Source organism: Bison bison, unplaced genomic scaffold (assembly GCF_000754665.1).
Source record: "Bison bison bison isolate TAMUID 2011002044 unplaced genomic scaffold, Bison_UMD1.0 scf7180017851926, whole genome shotgun sequence".
Classification (NCBI taxonomy): Eukaryota; Metazoa; Chordata; class Mammalia; order Artiodactyla; family Bovidae; genus Bison; species Bison bison.
Window position 1 is genome coordinate 399,586 of NW_011482499.1, and position 18,972 is coordinate 418,557.

At 35.8% G+C, this 18,972-nt stretch overlaps 1 protein-coding gene across 4 annotated transcripts in view; it reads right to left on the reverse strand.

Moving 5' to 3' along the window:
- Positions 1 to 1,152: 1,152 nt before the first annotated feature.
- The window catches only part of VAMP4 (vesicle-associated membrane protein 4), a 29,843-nt gene continuing 12,023 nt past the window's right edge, over positions 1,153 to 18,972 (reverse strand). For all 4 annotated transcript variants that reach the window (XM_010852051.1, XM_010852075.1, XM_010852065.1 and 1 more), the window contains exons 4-8: positions 17,781 to 17,831; positions 12,172 to 12,272; positions 10,821 to 10,900; positions 7,522 to 7,573; positions 1,153 to 5,246 (exon numbers count right to left, since the gene is read on the reverse strand). In XM_010852051.1, coding sequence (XP_010850353.1) covers positions 5,218 to 5,246; positions 7,522 to 7,573; positions 10,821 to 10,900; positions 12,172 to 12,272; positions 17,781 to 17,831 — 313 coding nt within the window. In that variant the 3' untranslated portion in view covers positions 1,153 to 5,217. The remainder of the gene's footprint in view (positions 5,247 to 7,521; positions 7,574 to 10,820; positions 10,901 to 12,171; positions 12,273 to 17,780; positions 17,832 to 18,972) is intronic.

Here is an 18,972-nt window from a genome sequence, read left to right on the forward strand (position 1 = left end):
ATTTTTTCAAGGATGATTGCTAGAAAGAGAAGCAAAGCTAGATGGTGGAGGCTAACTGGGGAGGAGAGGTGTTTTTGTATGTTACAGGGGATTCCCGGAGGATGTGTTCATAGGCTTCATGTGCATCTTCTTACACATCCTTAGACAAGATCCAGTCTTTTTACTCAATACACATGGTGAGTGCACTGCGCCTGGCCCTGCTCAGTTATGCATCTGGCGTCTAGTCACACTTCTTCTTACACCTGCAGCTGAAAAGCAAAGTCTGCTCACTGCTCCACAGAAGTTTCCAGCATTGGATAGGTATTCATAAAGTGTGACTGTTGGATTCAGGGAGGATCTGACCTCCCTGCCTGGTTCTCTCATACAATGACTGGTTGGATTACATTAAATACCATCATTCTCAGAATGCACAAACCCGAGTTCTTCCCATCTCCATTCCTGAGCACAGTCCTCTTTTAGTAGAGACTATACATTTCTGGGTACAATGTTCCCCCAATATCACCCCCTCCCACACCTTTCTTGAGTATTAAAGAAACAAACTTTAGTTTCTGGGTGGAGGGAGGTTGAAGAGAATGAACACTGCTCCAGGTGCCTCTAAAAGCAGCTTATGCAGCTGAGGGGTGGGTGCAGGTTTTCTGATTGGAACACCTAAGTGTAAGTGCAAGAGAAATTTGTCCCCCGTCCTCTCTTTCAAAAGCATGAGTATTCCAATTGTTCTTTCTGCAGTTGAGACTCAGTAATTTTACACTAAGACATTCTTACCAGATTCTGTCAATAGATTGGGGACTGGCATGGTTTTTGGTGACAGGACATCTTCTATTTATTTTTCCTTCATGTACCTTATTGGAAAACTGGGATGGACTAAACCAGGGTGAAAGTGAAAGTCACTCAGTCGTGTCTGACTCTTTGCGACCCGTGGACTATACAGTCCATGGAATTCTCCAGACCAGAATACTGGAGTGGGTAGCCATTCCCTTCTCCAGGGGATCTTCCCAACCCAGGGGTCGAACCCAAGCCTCCCACATTGCAGGTAGATTATTAACCAGCTGAATCACCAGGGAAGCCCAAATCAGGTAAGCCAGATGGTATTTCAAATAAGTTACGCTATGAAGTTAAGGCAACAGGTAACAGACTGAATAAGCCAAAAAGTGCTTAATTTTGTTTTCTATGAAATAGTTTATTTTACTGTTTACTATGGAGGGGCTACAAATACGCATCTGACAGGAACACCGAGGACTAAGATTTGCAACACTGGTGAAAATGGATATGAAGACTTGAGAGTCTACAGCACAGGGTGCACGCCATTTACATTGCTCATCTCCCACCATACATCTGAAAACATCAAAGGCACTTATCAAAACGATTAAATAAAGGAGTGTGGAATTTAAAACAATGACACATACCCCAGGCAGAGGATCAAGTGCTTGAGTTTTCGAGTCTGATTTCTGACATTTGACTGATTTATGCAATTTACTTTGTAGCCCTAAAATATTTAATAGACGGTCTGATTTCAAGACCTTTTCAAATGAAAAGAACCTAATGAAATAACGTAAAATCAAAATATTTCTTTACCCATTATAAAAGAGCACTACTATCTCCTGGTAAAGGCAAAAGACCCACAGTTATGTCAGTCGTGTCACCTCTGCAGGGAGGGCCATGGACGCTGATGCTTTATGAACAAGCACACCAGGGTGTCTGTGATTTCCTAGGCACATTCATCTAGCCAGGTGCACGGCACTGGGCTGGCTGCTGTGGGGACACAAGTATGATGTGATCTGTGCTTTCCCAAGCTTACGTTTATCCCCCTCAATTGAGTTGGTCATGCTTTCCCTTCAATTCCTACTGACCTGTTCCAAGCAGCTTCTTAAAACAGGAGCCAGAATAAAAAGAGTGTGTCCCCTATGGTTCCATTTGTCTACAATATGGGAAAAACAGTGGATGGATTGAGAAACAGGGCACCTTCCAGCTCCTTCTGATTCAGTATCTTCACACAGCCTTGTGGCAACTTCCTACACAAATATGAGTACTATACTGCATTCTAAAACAAAAGTGTATAATGCTTTTCGACTGATTTATGTTCTAACTCCTCACTCACAGAAAAATAAAATTGACTTCAATGACTCCAATCACATTTCCACATGAAAACATATAATCAGACTAAGAGGAGAGTTGCTTTTCCTAGACTTAGGAATACTGACTCAATACAGTTAGCTTCTAATGGCACTCATTCTCAACATGAGAAAACAATTTCTAGCATATTTTTTAATCATAGTATGCATACACATAAGTGTAGAGAGTATGGATAAAAATGCTGACAGGCCATCAAGCATGTTTAGGAGTGTACTGATAATGAGAAATTTCAATTTTTTTCCTTCTCAGTTTGTATATGTATAATCATTTCCAGGATACCCACATGTCATACAAAATTGAAAGATGCCCAATTCTGCTATAAGAAAATGCTGAAGTTATAATTTTTTAATGCAGAGTAACTGCACATAAAGACTATATAGAAGCCACCCACAGGAGTGCTAACAGAAGGTATTTCTGAATTTAACGTGTACTACTACCTATCCTCCTCCATTTTATAATGTTCCATTCTCAATACTGAACTTTTCTTTAGTCAAGAAATCCCTAAGTTTATAAAAACCTGAGGGTGATTTCCAGTGAGCTTTATCAGGACAGAGGAGCAAAAAGACCACAGGTATTACTGGATCATATCTGTAGGAAAAACTAATTAATCAGCATTATCACAAAACTACCGTAGGGCAACAGGTTTCAGTAGTTAAACATAAACCACAAGGGTCTGTTTCCGGCATTATAAAAGGGGTGACCTGATTTCACTGGGGTATCAACTGGTATTTACAAAGCTACTTGGAATTTTCCTGTTCCTCTTCACTGTTGTTAAGTAATGAGAGTTTTGATGATGGGGAAACTTCATTTTTCAAGTGTAGGATGATCTGAGCTGAATGAGAAAAAGAATGATTAAGGGAGGGAAGGAAGGCAGGCCTGGCATCAATTTGAACACATTTTTCTTGTTCCTAAGGTGCGAGTCTCCAAGGTTATGATAATAAAATCATAAACATGTCAGTCACTTTAAGGGTCTTAGTACTAATGAAGACTGAGGATGAAATGATAAACTGACCTACCACTAAACAGGCTACCACTAACAGATCCCTAACAGAGTAACATATCAACTACCAGTATTCTCAGCAGCAATATATTTAAATACAAAGAGAACTACATATATATGATATTATCATATAAATATTTCCTTTTATTTTTTCATTTTTAAAAGTTTTAAAAATTGTTTTTATTTCTTTAAAAGCATACTTTATTAAAGAAACACTGGAAATGTGGATTCTTTTTGAGAAATAATCATCTTCACTGATAGATGATATGAAGAAGCCAAATTTCTACACTAACCAATAGAAAATTAACCATTGGTGAGTCTAGTTTCAATCCTGAATGAAGGACACACAAAATAAACATGTTAGGACTGATTCTGTACACTCAGTTAAAACATTTCCATTCCTGAACTACATTAGCTACTGAAATTCTAAAAATGCTCATTCTCCTCTGTCAAAGGGTTTAGTATTTATTATGTTATTTACAGTAACTGACATTTACAAAGGACGGAGAAACCAGAGAACACACTCCATAGTATGTAAGACCTTTACCTCTTTTTAAATGTTCTTAGTGGACTATAATGCTAAGCAAATATATTTAGACCTTCTTAACTTGCGGGTGTATTGAATATCTCTTAATCTGCTTTCTCCCTTCAAATGTCTTTTCATTCTAAAGAGAACATTTTTGTATCTTAGTACTAATCCTGTAGAATTGAAAAAAAAAAAAAAAGATCCTATGTTTCATACATTTTGAATGAAAACGACCAAAGAAATAAACCCTATATGGACTATTTTTTTTTCCTATTTAAATACTGCTACTTTCTATTAACCCTATTTCAAATTTAGAGTTATATATACATTCTGAAGACGTCCATGTACACAAGTCTCTACAGAACCTCCAATTTTATTATAAAACTTCCTCACACACACACTAGCAAACTGTATTTTCATTTTCACATGTTTAAACAACCCAAGAAAGTTGGCACACTTTAAAGTTAACACTCTTTATCATTATTAAAACAGACTGAGATTAATGGTGACCCTAGCATTTGGTTACCGACTGATGAGCTAGGCTCCTGACTTCTTATACTCATTATTATTTACTAATTTCACATTTGATTGTATGTATAATATGCATTTCCCAGGAGATAATCAGGGAATGCAAAAATCAAAAATCCTAAGCAGGTGATTTTGCTACTTTTAGCATTTCTGGTAAAATAGCTAGTTGAAGTTAAAGAAGAAAGCTACTAATAAACAGAAAATTATAGGGACAAGTTACCTGTGGATTTCATTTACTCACATTAGGACTGGTCCTCCTTATTGGAGGCTAACTGAAAACAGACTGGACCATGACTTTTAGCTGTGTGTTCGGCATTTTCAAATACTCCAATGACGCTCTCCAATAATTTTATTACCTCCAGTTTATGACACCATACTATGCTTTTCACACTTTAAATTTCCCATTTCCATAATCCAAATGTCAAAAAATCACTACACATTCCCTTATACAATCAAAAATAGGTTTACTGGAATGTTTTTAGTTATAGCTGAAGGCAGCAACACTTACAACATTTAGCTTTTGTTACATCTATAAACATGTGAACATTGCTTACAAAGCAATTGTTAATATGAGAGGAATCTTGCAAATATCGATGGAATGGTTATACACATCTTTCAGCATGATAATTTGGTACTCTGCAGAGGCTCCCTGACCACCAGCTTGATCTCTACCTCAATGCACCAAATTCAAGTCCTTATGCCATTAAAATAACAGTATGAAATATCCTTATCAGTGTTTAACTATATATACAATAGTGAATTGGCAAGTATCTAGTTTCAAATTAGACCCTTGGAATATGGCAAAATCAAGGCTGGTTATCTTTGCCTCAAACATAATTATTAAAAGCAACATTTTGTTGGAAGGGAGGAAGATAATTGGACATTCTCAATGCTCCAATTTGAAGTGATACTTGCCTCGTAATTTCTTGAAAAAGAAGCTGTGAAAGTTATATACATGGGTTTCATTTAAATTATGCAGCAACCTTTTATTATTATTGTCCCAGATTTTGTTTAATGAAGATCTGTCATCAAATCAAGTACGGTATTTCACAACTATAAGAACTGCAAGAGACAAAAATGGAAAAGAAACATCAAAATCAGATTCATATATTACGTGATAAACAATATTCCTAAACGTAGTTTTCATTGTGAAAAGAGGTAACGGGGACAATTTTAATCTGAAATGATAGATAACACATGGGAATGGAGGAGCAAAAATGAGACAACCTAAATGTCTAATATTAGCATTTTGATCAAATAGATTAACACAAAATCATAGTATAAAGAGGCTAAAATATTTTTTAAATATTTAATAACACGGGAAAATTTAGAAAATATTTATTAGAAAGTATACATATAATCTTAGTTTTTGAAAAACATGTTTATATATTATTAATAGGAAAAGACTTGAAGTATATACAATAGTTATATTAATAGTAGCTATCTCTGTGTGCTAAGCGAATAGCTGGATTTTATTTTCTTCTTTATGCCATTCAACATACCACTGGTTGATTCTTGGTAATGGCAGTAGTTATTTTCTATAAAGTCACCACAAACACTGAGAGAGTGGATACTGAACCACTGCTCTGAGGGCGAACATAGGCTTAAATTCCTACCAGCCTCTGGCTACAAGGTTTTTGACAACCAGTCAGTACATAACCTTGTTTTATAAGTTTCTGGGTAGACACACCTTATTTACTACAGTGTTGACTCATTAGCCCTGAACTCATGGCCAACAGGAGTTGGCCTGAACTCATGCCTGAACGAAGCTTATCTAACACACGTTTCCTCCACAAGGCTTACAGCCTTGTACTCAGCAACACTAGACGGCACAGAGCACCGGTACACCTGAAACGTTTGAAACAGCAAAACCATTAACGAGATTGACAGAAATGTGAGCAATGTGGCACTGAACAGACTCTGAAGGACACCTGTTTACTTCATGAGGTGGGACTGAGGCAGAGCATGACATTAGACATTAGCTGGAATATGCACATCAACAGATCCAAAGTTTTCACCTTTCTGACTGCATCTGCCAATGACTCCAAAAGCACTGGGGTGAATGATCAATGCTAACCAGTAGATGAATTCACAAACACAGAATCCACAAATAATGAGGACTGACTCTGAAACAAAACTTTTTTTTTTCTGTTTAAAAGTAGTATCACCATGGAATTTTTCAAATGGTTATTCTGAGATACTGTCCAGATCTTTATAAAATCCCTGTAAACACAGAACAAGAATCTTGGGAGAAAAGGAGATATTAAAAATGATCTGACCAGAAAAGGACAAATATATGATATAAATTGTATGTGGAATCTAAAAACTAATACAAGTGAATCTACATACAAAACAGAACCAGACTTACAGTCATAGAAAACAAACTTCTGGTTACCAAAGGGGGAAGGGAGAGGGAAGGGAGGGGGAAAGGATAGATTAGGAAATGAGATTAACAGATACAAACTACTATAAATAAAATAGATAAGCAACAAGGACCTACTATTCAGCATAGGGACCTATGTTTAATATCTTGTAATAACCTACAGTGGAAAATAATCTGAAAAAATATATAACTGAATCACTTTGTGATACACCTGAAATTAACACAACAATGTAAACCAACTATACTAAAAAAAATTTTTTTTAATGATCTGACTTTAAAAAGGATATTAAAGGGGAAAAAAGGAAGGGCAAGAGTTATGCTTCAATGATGGAAATGAAGCTCAAATCCAAAACAAAAATTATCATCTAGAGAATTTATCTAGATTTTCTTTAAACACAGTATTATGAAATGAGCTGCCATACCTAAAAGTTAATAATAAATAGAAAATGAGTGTTATGGTCTTGAGTGTAACAGTAGCCATATATGGCCTCAAACAAATCATGCAGCCCTGTCATTCTTGTTGAGAATCTGATGTAAGATAAGACTCTCACTATAAAAACGTACATATGGGGACTTCCGTGGTGGTCCAGTGGCTAAGACTCTGTGCTCCCAATGCAGGGGACCCAGGTTCGTTCCCTGGTCAAGGAACTAGACCTACTTGCTGAAACTAAGAGTTTCCATGCTGCAACTAAGACCTGGTACAGCCAAAACAAATAAATATTTATTAAAAAAAAAAACAAACCTGTACATATGCATACTCATGTAAAATTTTATATACAATTTATATGCATTTTCAGAGTTACAGATTCTAGGTTAAGAGCTCCTGTCTGGGCCATAAACCATTACTCAACCCTGACATCAATCATGCTAGGTCAACTGAAAATAAATTAAAAAGGAAAATTTTAAAAACTTCAAATGATACTCCTCTAAATTAATAATCCAGTAAATACTTACTGATAATCACTAACAAAAGGATAACAGCAACCAAAGCCATGATGGCTTTTATCTACAACACAAAAAACAGAAAAGATTAATGTTTCACGTCTTTATAACAGAGAGTATCTGTCATTCTATTTACCACATTACACTAACTCATCAACAGACAATCTCCTTCTATGAAAGGTTTCCAAATTTTTTTTTCATATAAACTTGACTATTTGCATCTTTCTGTAATAATCAGAGTTCCCCAAATTTGAGGGGTTATGCTTGTGTAGATTTTACTGTTTAAGGCTACAGAGTAAACAGTAATAATCAAAGCCTTCATGGGCCTGGTCTTTTTGTCTCTGATTTCACACATATTTCTAATGTAAGGCTAGGAAAAGAATAAACTTTTAGCAACTCTGTCCAAAAATGTCAGGATTCTATGAATACCATTGGCATCCAATACAGATGGTTCAATATACATAGTATAAAGCAGCATTTCTTATACAAATTATTCTCAAAGTATTAATATATTAGAATTCTGTTAGTTTGCGCTCCCCTTGTTTTCTTAGCATTTTTATCTCCATTTTGAGAAATATAATTTAAACTTTTTATGAATAAACCTTATTTAATAAATAACTTGTCTAAGAGCATTCTGTGTGTCAGTTTTACAGATAGGAGAAATCTTAAGATTAGTCCTTAGCTACTTAATATTTTAGGTCCACATCATCTCTCTCTATAAAATTGTCACATTCCTCATCTAATCCTAAAATGCATTTATAAATCCTAAAATGCAATTATAAATTGATTTGATTTGAATTCAAATGAAAGTGTTATCATCAACAATTTTCACAGATAATTGATAAAAGATGGTTCATTCAGAAAAAAGGTACCCAGTTGTTATAAACACATGAAACATTCCAGTGGATATCACAAATAGCAACTAGAAGCAGCTAATGAAATGTTTCTAAGATAAAAATACTGCTGACGTTTTAGTGGCATTATATTCATGACAAGAACACAGTGACCAAGAGAATACACGGAAGCTTTGGTTATCGTATGATAACCAAAAAATGTAGACACAGACTCAGATCAAATGAATATAGGTACATTTTCAATAGGTGTCTGGGTCCACATTACACTATAAAGTACTTTAGTGACGAAAGTGATCCAGAGAATATATGGAAGCTTTGCATTTTTTTTAAACCTGAAAACATTTCTAAAGTAATTTTGAATTTTACAATAGCTTTTCAAATTTACCAAAAATACATACTAATTTACCCTATTAATTTGTGCTAGGTTTAACATTTAGAAGATTTAAATGGAAATATTAATAACAATTTAAAAACACCTAAATAAACAGTTTCTAACACTGGCCAGGAAATGTTTACAACCAAAAATGACAGTATTCACGCATGTCAAAAGTGCACTTCTTCCAAACGACATGGACAAAAATCTGTTTCTCATTAAACATGTTTACTTATTTATGTTAGAAGTCAGGTTTATTGAGAGATTCTTTACATACAATAAAACTCACCCTTTTAAAGTTCATTTTCATGCATTTTGACATCTAGTTGTCAATCGCAGTTGAACGTAAGACACTTCATCACTCAGAAAGTGCCCTCATACCCTGCTGTAGTCAATCTCTACTCATCGACCCTTAGCCAGTGGCAACCTCTAATCTCTTTTCCATTTCTACAGTCCTTTTCTTAGTCCTTCCTAAATAATAATTATGAAGTTAAACCAGAAAATAGCAGTGATGTACAGACTATTAAAAAATATAAATTAAAAATATACTCTAATTTTTCCCCTTAAAAACATGCTATTTCTTTGATCTGGACCCCATAAAGTACAAAATGAAAATCTTTAGCTATGGTTAAAGAAAGCTACACAAAATGTACATTATCATTTTGTTAATGGCCACGTGAATGAGTCACGTGTATGTACTGGAGAGGAGGTTAATGGCTCGTTGACCTTTTGTTCCACCAAACTAATTTCCAGAACAGAACATTTGTATAGAAATAGAAAATTTACTCATTAAAAAAAACCCAGAAAATTTAAATTCTAGACAAGAGGAGCAATGAAATTTATATCTTCCCCTAAGTTCTATTTCTGAAAATAAGAGGATTCAACAGGTACACAGATAAAAAGAAGTAAATCTAACGAAACTCTTGGAAGAAATCCTTAGCATATGTCAACATCATGTTTTCAAAGTTATTCCTAAACTGGAAAATGAGAGACTTTAAAATGATACAAAGTATCAGGAGGAAAAAGATGAGATGTGCTCATATGAAATTTTCTATAAAATCTTAAGAGAAACATTTTTCTGCTTGATAAGCAGTAGCCATACTTGATTTAAGAAGTAAATTCATTTCCATAAAATGTTTTGCAGGAATATATCAGCATATAATGATTCCTAATTTTTTCCTTGTTAAAATGTTTTACTTCCTATTCCTCTTATCCAAGTAATAACCAGGCCAGACCTTGCCAAGCTTCTGAGATCAGGCAGATGGGTTCAGGGTCGTATGGCAGAAGACTCTCTAGAATAATGAGGGACAGTGGGATTTTTTTAGACCCCCCCCCATTTGCCATATGAATTTTGACACATTCAACTGCTTTTATTTTTTCCCTCCTTTCCAACAGAAAATTATACTTTTCTCTAGCTTGCATTCTATTTTTTAAACATCTGTATGTAATGGTATAGGTTGTTCCAAAAAGGTACTAATAATAAATTATAAGTTAATATTTCTTATAAGATAAGTCTGCTACTGCTGCTGCTAAGTCTCTTCAGTCGTGTCCGACTCCCATAGATGGCAGCCCACTAGGCTCCTCTGTCCCTGGGATTCTCTAGGCGAGAATACTGGAGTGGGTTGCCATTTCCTTCTCCAAAGCATGAAAGTGAAAAGTGAAAGTGAAGCCGCTCAGTTGTGCCCAACTCTTAGCGACCCCATGGACTGCAGCCCACCAGGCTTCTCCGTCCACGGGATTTTCCAGGCAAGAGTACTGGAGTGGGGTACCATTGCCTTCTCCAAGTTAAGTCTAGAGGAAGCTAAATTATTAATAAAATGTGGTTTACTCTCTATGAAGAAACCCATGAAAACATCCTTTCAGGCACTGCTTGATTCCTTTAGTTATTTCTAACCCCAAAGATATTAATTCGACAAATATTCAGAGTTCCACCGTGTCTCAGGCTCAGAATATATAATAATGAGCAAGAGAGTTGTAGCCCCTGTCCTTACAGAGCTTATAATCTAGAGGCCCTTTTTCCTTTATGTCTTTGACCACCACTGGATATGCTGACCAACCAATCCAACATCTTCTGATCTACTTACTTTGCATCCACGCCACCACATTTGCCTTCGAAGTTGTTTGGATCTGTTGCTAAAAGCAGTTGCATTATCCGATAAGCTTTCTGTATCACATAGAGGATGGAGAGAAGGATTAAACGACATAACAGGATTCTTTTATCTAGTCACACAAAGACAAGAAAATATTAATTTCTACTTCTGCAAATTTATTCCCCTTTAAGCATGAAAACAACATCTTTCCTTTCCTCCACCCACAAACTCTGGCATTCTGTATTCTTAAAAAAAAAAGAATGCAGGTCAGTTTGCTCAACCCACTTTTATGATAAGAATGAGAGAAGTCTTCTAGGGCCTCAGTGCTTTCAATAAACTTATGAATTCTGTTAGAAAATACTCTTTAAAAACTCAAATACTTGGCACAACTACAGAAAAAATCTACAAGTTGGAGAAGGCTAGATTCTTAGATGATATCAAAAGTGATTCTGAAGCAAAACAGTACGAATTTTAAAAATGGTTAAATAATTTTTTTTGTTAAACAAGTCTGTCAAGGATTAATCAGATAGTCATTCAGCCATTCATCATTTAAACAATATATGAGTACCTAATAAGTGCCAGGAACTGTTATAAGAACAGAGACTAACATCTGTCAGTAAAGAAAGGTTTCTAAGTTACCAGACAAAGCGTGAGATAAAAAAGCTGGATAAGTTTGAACAGAAGTGATCAGACCTATTTTCCATGAGATCAGGAGAGATGCAAAGTACATCAACAAAACAGGACAAAAGAAAATACTCTAATTCTTCAATAATGAATTTTTAATTTTTCCATTCGCAATCAATCAATTAAAGCAATAATGCAACAATAAGATGTTTCAAAGTAAAGGGAGCTAATATATACAACTTAACAATGAAGTTTCAAACAACTCAATTGAAAAACGGACAGAAGACCTAAGTAGAAATCTGACTTGTGGTTGCCTAGGGTGGGCAGTGGGTGGAAGGCAGTAGGAAAGGATGGATTGGGAGTTTTGAGATTAGCAGATGCAAAACATTATATATAAGATGAATAAACAACAAGGTCCTAGTGTGTAGCACAGGGAACTATAATCAATATCCTGGAATAAACCATAATGCAAAAGAATATGAAACAGTATATATATTTGTGTGTATATATAAATGCTATACAGTAGAAATTAACACATAAATCAACTACACTTGAATAAAATAATTTTTTTAAAAAGTAAAGGAAGCTAAAGTTAAAACATTAAAACCATAAATACCATTTTTCCTAAGACAAGATTCCTAAACTTTGGCTAGAAAAATGGGAGAAGTACACTATCAAAATACAGATTAAGAATTTCAAGAAATATATGAGGTATCTGTACCTGATTTGTCCTGTAGTTCATCTAGTCTCTCCCCTCTTTCTATTACCTTTGTAATATTTTCTTGCATGACATCAATGACTTCATCCACCTGATTCTGAACACTAGTTTAAAAAAAAAGATTAAAAAATAATGTATTCTTGAGAATTTTACAATTTTTGAAAATTTCATTAGACACTGTAGAAAATAACAAGTTCTCAGAATCATTCAAGTCTAAAGTTTTTAAGTTTAAGGCTTGTGGCAACATTCCTCCCATTTGTGGGCTTGAGTACTCACGAAATTAAAAGACAACATAATATAAATAAAAGTAATATTTAACTTAAAGATAGTTTATTCTTAGTCCGGTTTCTACAAATTAAATGCATTGTCAGAAAGCTCAGTAACTGCCTATTTGGTTCATTTTTATAGCCCCAGTACCTGTTACACTGCTTGGGACAGAGTATGCACTTAAGACTTATCAGTTCAATAAGTGAACAATTTGGGTATAAGTCCTGCCAAGCACATCCAGCTACTTGAGAAAGAGATATAAGGCAGTGAACGTCGAGGTCTGCATTTAACTATAATGGAAGCAGAGCTATTGTTCATCAAGGACCAATCTTGAAATTTCTAGGTAGTTATCTTCCATCAGATGCAAGAGACAATAGCCTAAATAAGGCGCAGCAGGGTGGAAATGGACAAAATGTACGGCAGCTCCTACCCATGATCAGATTATATCTATTCTTTATATCAATATACCTACACCACATGTGATTTTAAAACAAAACCAACGTAACTGAAGGAATCATTATGTCCTAGAATCCCTATAAGCAAAAGACTCCATGGATATAGACAGATTAATTGGAATAGAACTCATAAAATTCCGGATTAATTCTTACTAGATGATCACAAACCTAGGGGCATTATCTCAACAGTATGACATATATGTAATCTCCATGGCTAATGGAAACTACCCAACATTTAATTTTTCTATCAAGTGACAAATAAATTACTGTTATGCTCTCCTTCAGATAATACTATCCACTGGTATAACCTTCTTAATCCAGCTACCGTATAACTTTCATCCAATACATTCAATACAATACACATTCAATTAGGGTAACGGAAAACGTCATGACTGTGCTTCTACATTTCAAGAGATTTTCATGCCAGAACACTATTTTTATAGAAAAAAATTTATATACTTATTTACTTTAATAAAAAGGGTTTTTTTAAAGTAAAAACATGTTTCCCCATGATCTTTTACATTTCACAGCAATCACAATACTTTGATTTCTATTTGTATTTTATGTTGGTCTTATCTTCACTATTAGACCATAAATGCAGTAAAAACAGAAATTGTCACACTCACTCATCTGTTTCCCAGGTCATGCGAAATGTGCCTGGTAGAAAATAGGCATTCAACAAATATTTTCTGATCTGAATTATGTACTTCATTTATTCAAAACTACTTACGAAGGAATTATGCTGTTCATTGTGGACACTCATGTGAATGTTTTGAACCTGATCCTCAGCAAGATCACAGTCTAGTGGGGAACACTGGTAGCTAGGATTATACTACCATATGTTAAGTGCTATAATGGAAGGAAGTCCATGGTAGCTGTCATGCAGCCTAGATCAGTCCAGCCTGGACCAGAGATGCCATCCACATCCTGGTGCTAAGTTTTAAGGGGTTAAGAGTGAATTGGGCATAGTTAGAAAAAGGTGATGGATGGTGGGAAATTTCTAGGCTAAAGGAATAAGAGGAGGGGATATTTCAGGAACCAATGATTAACTGGATATGGGTGAAGGAGTTAGGGCAAGAAAAGGGTAGAGAACTTCTAGATTTATAAACTGAGCAACTGAGTAGATATAGATGATGGTCACTAACTGGAAAAGAAAATTAAGGACTCAAAGGAAAAGCAAGTTTTTGAAGGAAGGGGTGGAGATTTCTCTCATTTCCAGTTAAAGAGTCATGCAGTAGAAGAAAGGACACAAGAGAGAACCTACCCTGGAAAATATAAAGGTACTCAGAGAGAAGACATTTTAACATTGTTTTTAATCCTCCTTCGAGTCTGACAGCACTTGAGCTCCTGAAATGTCTCTAATTATCACTATAGGGAAGCTGCATGGTGTAGTGTAGAGAGACCAGGCTCTGGATGCAAACAGATCTGGGTTTGCAATTCAGTGTCATCACTTACTATGTATGTGGCTTTGCAGTTCATTTTGCAAGCCTCTTTGAGCCTCATATTTTCTCGCCTTTAAAATGAAGATGATAATCTTTCCCTTATGAGAATTATATGTGACAGTGTTTTTTAAACACTTAGCATGGTTCCTAATGTTTAGTGTGTGTTTAATGTCAGTGTTCTTCCATTAAGAAAACAAAAAAGGTCATGCTCTGCTACATACACTCATCCCTTATTTTATAAAGAAAAAATTTATTTGCACAGTTAACACCCCATCTTGTGGCCTCTTAAGGTACTGTTGACAAAAGAAGTTTAAAAGGTCTGTTGTATTTTTGCAGTTTTATATTTTTGCTGTTCATCATGGAATATTCCTTGAGGACCTTATAAAATTAAAACTGGTTAGACCAAGGCTATATACAGTTAGGAGATTTCCTACCCATGGAAAAGAATGTCTACAATTCACTAGAGTAGCATTTATAATGCTATAATTTAAAAGCAAAGGAAACATTCTAAAGAGAATCATAAATTTTTATACAGGCATGTGAATATTTAAGATCTTTCCCAAAAATCTTCCCTAAGAAGTGACACTGGTATACTAAAAAACCCATTAAAAGGACCTACTGTATAGCACAAGGAACTATATGCAGTATCTTATAATTTATAGTGGAAAAGAATATGCAAAAGAATATATATACTTTTTCAGATTCTTTATATATGTATGTATATATAACTGAATCACTCTGCTGTATACCTGAAACTAAACACTGTAAAACAATTATACTTCAATAAAGGAAAAAAAGGGACACTGGGCCTGTTTTGTGGAATTAATGTTATCAGTATGTCAATCAAATTTGAACAAAGCAACAATGCTGCTGACCCACACCTTGTATGGAAATGTTACATATTAAGTGGTAATAATACACCTTAAAGAAACTCACCAGTGCTAGCAATTTTAGTTACTATTCATAAACAAATGCCAGGTATTTGTCCTTGGGCAAGTGGTGTGGCATGTTATGCTCCACGATTTTGGGCCATTTTGCACGATTTTGGGCCATTTTGGACACACGTTTGAGTCATACTCTGGTTAGATAAGTATTCATGGGGTTGTACCAATAAGGTTTAAATTGTATGTTTTGATGACTGATCACCTTCTAAGTAAATCTGATAAACCTTCAGCTCTAGAGTAAGAACTCAACCGTCCCTTACTGTTCTAAAATTCTGTGATCAAAGTTATTGTGATAATTTACTATGCACATATCCATATTCACATATATGTGTGCTTGGCACTTACTAACATAGACATAGTCTGCAATGCCTATTATGTACAACCAACACTGGTTTAGGAGTTCAGCTGGAAAGTCATATTGAGAAGATTCACTGGGTCATACTCAGTACCAGGCTCAGTCTGGGGAAAGATGTCAGACAGGAAATGAAACATATTGGCAGGGAAAAAACGATGTGTCATCTGTGGAGTCCTCCTCTCCAATGGCAGGTGAGGCGTATATATGTGGGTGGACAGAGAAGTCACTCCAGCTCAAAGGAGGAAAACCTCTCTGCGATGGCATCCTTGCAACCTTGAATATGCTGTGGTACTTCCAGAATACGAGAGGGTGAGTGACTTGTGAGGCCATCTCTTACTCACCTCTCCATCTCTCTCTGGAGACTGTCATGAGTCTGATGACACATGAAGCTTTCTGCAGGATATATCTGCAGACTATAAACCTCTATAAACCTGGGCTAGAACTTGCTCCTTTGTAACAGGGTATCTCACAACTCAGACTGCAGCCTCCTATAATCATTTTTGGTGTATAGGACAAGAACCCAGGGAACTGGTACCTTTGGCTACTCCTCCTTTGACAATCTATGTGAGTGATAAACTGTCTGGACCTAAGTGGCTCATTGTATCTTGACTGTCGAAACAGACCCTTGAAGCAGCAGAGACTCTCTTCCGCTGGCCTCAAAGGAGCAAGCACTGTGGGTTCTACACCTGCAAGGAAGTGAATCCTACTAACAACTACCTGAACTTGGTCAGCAGCTTCAGATGAAATCAAAGCCTGGGTGATGCCCTGATTTCAGCCTTGTGAGACCCTGCACAGAGGGCCCACCTAAGCAGTGACTGAACCCCTGACCCATGGAAAATGTGGGTTGATGAATGTTGTTTCAGGCTGCTAGGTTCAGGGTAACTTGTTATGCAGCAAGAAAAGATGAAAACATCCCATTTAGTATACTAATTCGTTGGTACCTTGACTGTGTATTTCAGAATCCATTAACTAGGATTTGGCTAAGTGTGGGCCTATTTCTTCATTCCAACAGCTATGTGACTAAAACCCAAGTATCTCATCAATAACTTGACACTACATTATAGCATACTTTTCACTATGTGCCATCTACATCCAGACTTAGGGGAGCAACTACCCCTCTTTAGATCTTGAACCTGGGCCATTCAGTTTATCTTCCAGTTTATCTTTTATAGTGTGGTAATTTTCCAGGGCTATTTCACTTCTCCAGTTATTCCTTCTCCCTTCTTGTCTGGACTCATATACTTCTTAAATACATTCACTATAGCATTACCTACCATCTACCACCAATAATATATACAGAAAAGCTTTAAACTGAAAATTAATGAGCCATAAACTTAGATCAGGGCTTCCCTGGTGTCTTAGTGGTAAAGAATTCACCTGCCAATGCAGGAGACATGGGTTCTATCGCTGATCTGGAAAGATCCCACATGCCTTGGAGCAACTAAGCCTATGCACCTCGAGAGAAGCCACCATGACGAGAAACCTGCACACCAAACTAGTAGCCCCCGCTCGCCACAACTAGAGAAAAGTCCATGGAGCAACAAAGACCCAGCACAAACAAAAATACATAAATAAAATCATTAAAAAAATCCTTAGATCAATAAATGGGTTAGGATAAGTAATAGGTATGAATAAATTCTGGAAGTATATAAAAAAGATACTGTACTTCAGAAAACTAAATCTATTATGTTGCTTTTATTTTCATGCTGAAAATGGGAATCATGTTATAGATTTAAAACCAAAATACACCTTGAGATTATGCTAAGTAAATGAATCTGATTTACAGTAATAAAAATCAACAACCAGGAACTGCATTTCCTTAGCTATAATTAAGAGGTAGCTCCGTGGGGAAAAAAAAAAAAAAGACTGGGTTTTTACAACCTAGAATATTAGTTTACTTCAAGGATTAGCAAATTTTTTCTGTAAAAGATAAGACAGAATAGTTTTTAGATTTTGTGGATCATAAAGTCTCTTGTCACTACTACTGAAATCTGTCATTATAGTTTGAAAGCAACTAAGATAACAGGAATGACTGTGTCAATAAAACTTCATAAAAACTAGATTTGGCCCATAGGTTGTAGTCTGCCAACCCCTGGTCCAGGTACAAATATGATAATCATTTAAACAAATAAGTATTTCACAAACTTACTGCTTAATTTTATCATTTCTAGGTCCAAATCTTGGTCCAGATGGTCCTCTTCTGAAAAAAAAAAAAAACAACCCAAGAGACACCAAATACAATTAATAAGGAGAGCATTAAAACAAACACCAAAGCAGAAAATACACACATACACATTGAATTCTAAATATGGATCATTCATCATAAGGAACCAGATTTTACTAGTATTGATAGAACTTAACGATATATAATCATATCTGTATTTGACTGGTACTTAGTACAGGCTGTCACAACCCAATTCTTCTGAATGTTATCAGTTTCAATATAATTCTTAGTTATACACAGATATTCTAATCATTAAGCTTTGAAATACCACAACAACCAAAGTGCTAGGGATTATAAATAACTTTATGATCAACTATAAAATCTGCCTGCAATGCAGAAGATCCCGGTTTCATTCTTGGATCAGGAAGATCCCCTGGAGAAGGGATAGGCTACCTACTCCAGTATTCTTGGGTTTCCCTGGTGACTCAGACAGTAAAGAATCTGCCTGCAATGTGGGAGACTTGGGTTCAATTTCTGGGTGGGGAGGATCCCCTGGAGGAGGGCATGGCAACCCACTCCAGTATTCTTGCCTGGGGAATCCCCATGGACAGAGGAGCCTGGTGGGCTACAGTCCATAAGGTTGCACAGAGTTGGACAAGACTAAGCAACTAAGCACATAGAACACTGTAAGTCCAATTACCTTGAATTTAGGCTCTAATGAAATGCTAATTTTCAGGGATGACTATAGAGAAAAATCCATTCAAAACACTGTTTTTTAAAGCATGTTTTCTGATTACTCATCTTAAACTTAGCAACATAACTAAAGGGAAATGGAGTCTATGAAAATATTAACATTTCTCAAATTATCTCTCCATTATAGTCAAGTATTGTATCATTTAAATATATCCATTTTAGTATGCTGGAAATAAAAATTTTTGGATATTTTAAGTAATTTTCCTTCTTCTGATGATAGAAAACAAGGTATAAACCACAAAACTCAAAGAATAGGTTCTGACCAATTAAACATTCAGTTCAGTTCAGTTCAGTCACTAAGTCGTGTCTGACTCTTTGCCACCCCATGAACCGCAGCACACCAGGGCTCCCTGTCCATTACCAACTCCCGGAGTTCACTCAAACTCATGTCCATCGAGTTGGTGATGCCATCCAACCATCTCAT